Genomic DNA, 6647 nt, shown 5'->3' on the forward strand with positions numbered 1-6647 from the left:
GAATTGACCGCCAGTCAAATAAGCGGGTTGCTTTCACACAAAAAGGGACGGCCATACCGCACTCAGAGTACCTGGATTGGCTGCTCTCACGTATGTGCAATGTGTTCAAGGTTACTGAATAACATGACGCTACCGTTTCACTAACAGAGGAACCCTGTTCAATTCATCTTCAACAATCCCCTAAAAGACATTCGCCCTTCTTGTTGACCAAACACTCTCAAGAGATACATTATGAAATAAAATGAGAAAAGTTATTTCAAATTCCTAGATGGTAAATGACACTTATTTTTTCAAATTATATATTTTTTACCTAAAATTCACCACACTATGATGAAATGTATCAATTACTTAAAAAATCTATTGCCTACGTCATTCTCTGAGCTTCGTCGTAATTTGCTAATAAGACATTACAGAAAAGACAGCTTCATAGCCAGGTCACGGTTTCTTAACCTGATACACACAGAGACAAAGAGGCTAATATTTCCAATATAGCTTTATAGTAAACAATGTACAACAAACAATATCTACTAATGTAGAGAGTAAACAGTCAAAAATGTATTCTCCGATTTATACTATTGACAAACAATATGCAAACAGTATATGGTGATGATAATCCACAAGGAAGTTAAAGACAGTTATTTAAACTTTTGTTCAATCGTTTAATGTATGGGTGAATTTGTTTTAATGAACATGTGTTTGCCAATGTAAGTGACATATTTATAATCATAAAAACACTTAACTTTCACTCTACTGCATTATCTTAAGACATAATTATTTCATCGTCATCTGGGCAGTACTGCAGAGAAACTTAAGTTAGAGGAAGTAGAGTCCTTGTGTTTGCATTCAAAGACTTGGTCATGGTCACATCCTCTTAGTATTGATGTCTGAGTAGGTGCTGAACTCTGACGGTTGGACTCTCTTCTTTTTAGGTCTCTGAGAACGTAGAGGGATATCCAGTGCAGCGTAACACAGGCCGTCTTCATCCTGAGAGAGACAACTATTAATATTACATCATCAACATACTTTGCACTCTGATGTACCATAACATCATCAACATACGTTATACTTTGCTAATCCATGACATCATCCCCAAACTGCCTGTAATAAATCCGTCCAATCATTTCATTCAGCCCAAATGAAACGATGGGATGGCCTAACTGTCTGTCAACATACCTGCCCACACTCTGCCTGGTGGCTCACTGAGCTGAGTCCTCTGTGATGACAGGGCAGAGCTATTGCTGAAGCTAGCCACGTGTTTTGGGGGTTTTCAAAATATAGATTACTACGGCTGGTTTCTCAAAATTGTCTTGAACTTGCGTGTCCCTTGTTACAGTGAAGGGACTCAACCACATTAAGCTCTGCTGAATGTACTTCTCTTCCTGCGTCTAATAACACCTGACTCTTGCTGAACATTGGGTCCATTGATGTCAACATCTGTGTACAGCGCTCCACCATAACATGTACATGTACTCCACACTGTCCTCTACCATTACATCACAAATGTACAGAAGTATATGAACTATACGTTACCTGGTTCCTACCATCTCTACTGCTGGGTGTTCCCTGAGCAACATGGAGGTCTTCATCTTAACGAAACACAACAGTCAATATTACGCCACAAAACCAGACCAGGGAGACAGTTACTGCTCCTACAGAAGACATTATGTAGTGTAGTTGTTCTCAAGATACAGAAGATGACAGTTTACAGAGATACATACGCTACCTTTCCTTCTGCAGCGGAGGTAGACGACCAAGGATGAGAGGAGGGAGAGGAGAAGAGCAGAGGAGGGACACAGGATGACCAGCAGCATCCAGCACGGTCCACAGTCTGGACCAGCAGAGTCTCCAGCACCTGCAGCAGAGGCATCTTGGATAGGGATATTTATAAAGATATTGTTATGTAAAGAATACTGCACACTAGTTTGCACCTTTCTACGTTCTTTCTGCACCTTTCTACATCCCTCTACACGACGCAGGCAGGCCGGATAATAATAAACTGGTTTGAAAAAGTCTTTGCCCTCCTAACCCCAAGGGGGGCAGCACATTGACGTGTCTCTAGACCCCCACACTAAACAACCATCAGAGCCCACCTCAGCCCTGGTCGCTCCCCCCTCTCCCCGTCGGTGAACTCATTACCGGGGGTAAGTCGCCTCGAGGGAAAGGGCCTAAAGCTTGGCTGAAGGATACTGGTTGATTTAGTTTGATGTTTTCATCAATTAATACATTTAAATGTTGTATATAATAGAAGAAAACGGAATGAATTAAACATTGAATAATGAATCAATACGCTCTCTAGCCTCTACAATTGTCCTGAACTTTATCTTAAAAGTGCAGGATATTCATAGTAATTGTAAATGTGGAGTTTGTAGTGGCACAAATGTCTCCATAAGCTGCCAATCTTTAAAAATTGCCTGACATGCAACACATTTGCATATTATCCCGACATTTGATAATAATTAGAATTCCTATGAATTTGACCACAAAAAAAGTCCACTTACCGAACGAAATCCTTGTGGTTATATTACCATATGTGAGAGATTTTGTCTTGTTTTGAGTTCCAGTTCCACAGTAGTAAAGACCAAGGTGAGAATCAGTGATGTTCTTAATCAGTAAGTTGAATGAGTTTGACGAATCGTTCCACTTCATATTTAAATGGGAGAAATGGCTTCCATTCTCTACATAATAAGTGCCATGATATCTGTCCTTCCAATTCAGAGTAAGTGTTGGCTGATTTTCATGAGAACAGTTCCTGTACCAAACAAGATCTACACGACGTGAGACTTTACAGTCACAGTATAGAGTAACGTTTTCTCCTGGTCTCACGGTCAGCTCCACTACTGGGTTAGAGAGTACGTCCTGACAGGACACAACAGCACCTACAATTAAAAATATATTCAATTAGTAATAAGATCAAATGTGCAGCAATATGGAGCAACATATGGTGCTATATCAATGTGATTTTAAAACACCAAATACCAATCAATCATCACACAGGACATAATTTACAACTCTTGTATTATTGAAGTAGAAATGTAAACATAAATATTTTACCCAAGATAACAGGAAGAAAGACATACATCCAGCTCATGTTGATGATCTGCTGAGGAGTAAAGACATTTGATACTTTCACTGAACTTTACTTTTGACTGAAGGCGGAGATATTAAAAACAACTTGTGATTGGCTGTCCATGTGGAAATGTTGCGGTTATCTCTTTGCGTATTCGGTGAGGTGTGATTGTCAGAACAATGAGATGACCTGAGTTTCATTCTGTTTCTAGATTTAATTACATTTATTCAAATTCTGAACCAAAAAAATTCTAAACTTCCACTTTAATAAATGCATCTCTTTTGTTTTTACAATGCACATGTTCATATTTAAGAATGATATTAAAGAATAATGTTTACTCAATATTATGCAATTAAATCTTTCATCCAAACCGTCTTCCAATGCTGTGTTTTCATATGTTCTTAGCATGGGCGACCCCAGAGGGAATCAAACCCCTACCCTATGGCAGTTTTGGCCAGGTGCAAACCTGGAATTAATATTGCTGTGGCTCACTGGCTGACCCATTGCAGTAAAGCCTGTATCCTTAGTGTCATAACACTAACACATCATATCACATCCTGGTCAATATAGTGTGTGCATGGACATGTTGTCTGTTCTTGTTCATGGGGTTATGTGCATATATAGATGTCTGTGTGTATGAATGTTTGTGCATACGTGCGTGTATGCGTGTGTCTGTGAATTCAAAAAGTAGCATTGCAGAAACCACAATGGTTTCCGCTGAATTTCATTGGTGGAAGAGTTTCATTTGTGGGTTTCTGGGTAAAAGCCTAAAGAAGCAGACAAACAAACAACACACTCTGTTCTTCCTGTCTGATCGTCTATCTGGTCACATCTATAAAGCATAGGAAGAGACAGACAACCGTCCAGACCAAGCACCTGGTTTTCTCCCTATTCTCTTCTTTGATGGCCATTAAACCATTAAACCATTATTAACCAATCAGCTTCTGATGAGAGACAATAAATACAAACATGTATTGAGCAGAAGTACATTTCAATAGGGGAAAGGCTATAAATGTTTGATTTGATTTAATTTTGAGGTATAATTGTCATTAGTGGATGTATGAGTAGTATGAGTATTAATAGTATTAGTATAGTATTAAAAGGGCCCCTATTTAACCAACAGGTGTGAGTGTGTTTAGCCATTACAAGCCGTTTCAAAATGGGACCTGCCCTGTGACTTAGTGAGTGACTTGAGTGTCCACTCAGATGTATTTTGGATTGATCAGTCTACCAGTCTACCCAGTGGACTGTAGCAACTGGTAGGCTTATCTGTCCATCATACATCAAGGTGGACACTCCCACTTGTGATGTCACTAAGGCTTCGTTTACACTGCAAGCCTTAATGCTCAATTGGGATGGATTGCTCAGATCAGATTATTTAGTTTGGCCGTACACATTATGGTTTACAAGTGGCTAAAACACAGACGTCACATGCAGCACACAGGGAGACATGAGGCCACTGAGGGCAGCGTTTATGGATCATTTATAAATTGATGTACAGTAGCGTTGATGAACCACAAAATTTTCGTTGAAAATGTCTAAATTGGTTAAATTAGATGAAATAAATGTGTTATTTTGATGAGGCAAATGGCTTTCAATGGCATTCTGGTCCACCCATCGGTCCGAGTCAGACTCTGTGACGGCAGAGCTTCAATGTAGCCTCAAAGTATCCGAGGACACACAGCTTCCATCGTATCAGACAGCAAACAAACAAGGTGCTTTAAACATTGAGCAAAGTTCTGGTGAAATTGCACGGCAGGACTAGTGCTATTCAAGAGCTACTCAGGGTTTATTTAGAAACGGCTTGTATTGCTAATCCCACTTACACCTGGTAGTTTAAATGGGGCCTTTTAAGCAATTGCTGTACAAACTGGCCTTGTAAAGAAAAGCCTGACCTCTAGTGGAAAGATGCAGTGATACAACACAGACAGGACACAACCAGGGCCTCATGCTGTGTGGCGCTCCTAGGATCTTTGTGTTCCTTCCTTCATCAAGGGATTCATACATTTAATTAAAAACAAAGAAAGGCTTTTTAAACTTGCAACACAATCAATCAGGTTGAGTATCTTTGATTGACGCTACCGTTTCACTAACAGAGTAACCCTGTTCAATTCATTTTCAACAATCCCCTAAAAGACATTTGCCCTTCTTGTTGACAAAACACTCTCAAGAGATACATTATGAAGTAAAATGAGAAAAGTTATTGAATGTTATCAAATTCAAATTCCTAGCTGGTAGCTAGGCAAATTGTTAAGTTCAAGGATATTATTTCAAATTATATATTTTTTCCCAAAAATTCACCACACTATGATGAAATCTATCAATTACTTTAAAGTTTATAAATGTGTGATTTTAGTAATTACACCAAGCTAATAATACGTTTTGAAAAATGATGAAGAAATTAAACTTTTTTTAAACTCCTTTCATACCATCAAACTGTGCACCTCGCAAAGAATGCAGGGTTGCCAACTTTGGGTTTTTGGCTGGTGTGAGACTCTGTAAAATCTTATAATGCTTACATTATAACAGGCTCCATGGATGGAATTGTTGAGGGGGGGGGGAGTATGGGGTTGTGGGCAGGCAGAGTTGTTGACGGGGGGGTTTTGGCGTGACATTTGTTGCGTGTGCGTGAGAGCGTGAGATTGATGCTGAAAGCGTGAGTGTCACGCCAGATGTGTGAGAGTTGGCAACCCTGAGAATGGAACGTGTTAACGAATGGAACACGTGAACATCTCATCAGCTAACATTACAGTTAGCTGAAGAGAAGTACACAAGAAAGCCGTGCTAGCATCCTGTAGCTGTAAACCACAAACCACTGGTGGTCATAGCGCTTGCTGCAGTCCGTAGAGCCACATGTTGTCACGTATCAGCATACACTGTGCTCTGGGGCTCAGAGTTTGAACAACACACTTACTTTAGCTTAGGGTGTGCAGCCAATAGAAATCCACCGCTTTATAAAATGACACTTAAATGTTCACCAACTCTTCGAGCGACGAAAACAGAACGGTTTCCGACAGAAAAATTGGATTTTGGGGTTTACCCTTTCATGAACTTAAAGACAGGTATCTCTTGGTTCATATAATATGTTTATCACTGAAAACTAAAGATAACATAAATAAAACAGTTTCATGCAAATGTGAGCGTGGCAAGAAATTTGTGTCGTTGGATAGTCGACAACGCCACCTAGGGGACGGGATACCCTAGGACCAGAACTGTGCTAGCTAACATGAGCCACAGCAACCCCGAGACACTTATTACAAAATACCAGATACCGAATACATTTATGGTTACCACATAAGACACACAAGACAGTACACCATAAACCAGCAGACTGGACGGATACACCCACAGTTAAATTAAAGAAACCGACAAATTAAACCAACATTTAGCATGCGGGTTAAAACTATAGCTTTATAGTAAACAATGTACAACAAACAATATCTACTAATGTAGAGAGTAAACAGTCAAAAATGTATTCTCAGATTTAAACTATTGACAAACAATATGCAAACAGTATATGGTGATGATAATCCACAAGGAAGTAAAAGACAGTTATTTAAACTTTTGTTCAATCGTTTAA

The 6647-nt window shown here is 39.4% G+C and overlaps 1 protein-coding gene across 1 annotated transcript; it reads right to left on the reverse strand.

Annotated features, from left to right (window-relative positions):
• Window positions 1-861: 861 nt before the first annotated feature.
• LOC311341161 (uncharacterized protein) lies at window positions 862-3571 on the reverse strand (the record flags this gene model as incomplete). The annotated part of the gene is made up of 6 exons (XM_084466050.1): window positions 862-984; window positions 1531-1586; window positions 1724-1852; window positions 2499-2876; window positions 3052-3123; window positions 3568-3571. 6 exons carry the CDS (start codon window positions 3569-3571, stop codon window positions 862-864), a joined length of 762 nt encoding a protein of 253 aa, XP_084322176.1.
• Between the last annotated feature and the right edge of the window lie 3076 nt (window positions 3572-6647).

Source organism: Micromesistius poutassou (assembly GCF_964030765.1).
Source record: "Micromesistius poutassou genome assembly, chromosome: 3".
NCBI classification, from domain to species: Eukaryota; Metazoa; Chordata; class Actinopteri; order Gadiformes; family Gadidae; genus Micromesistius; species Micromesistius poutassou.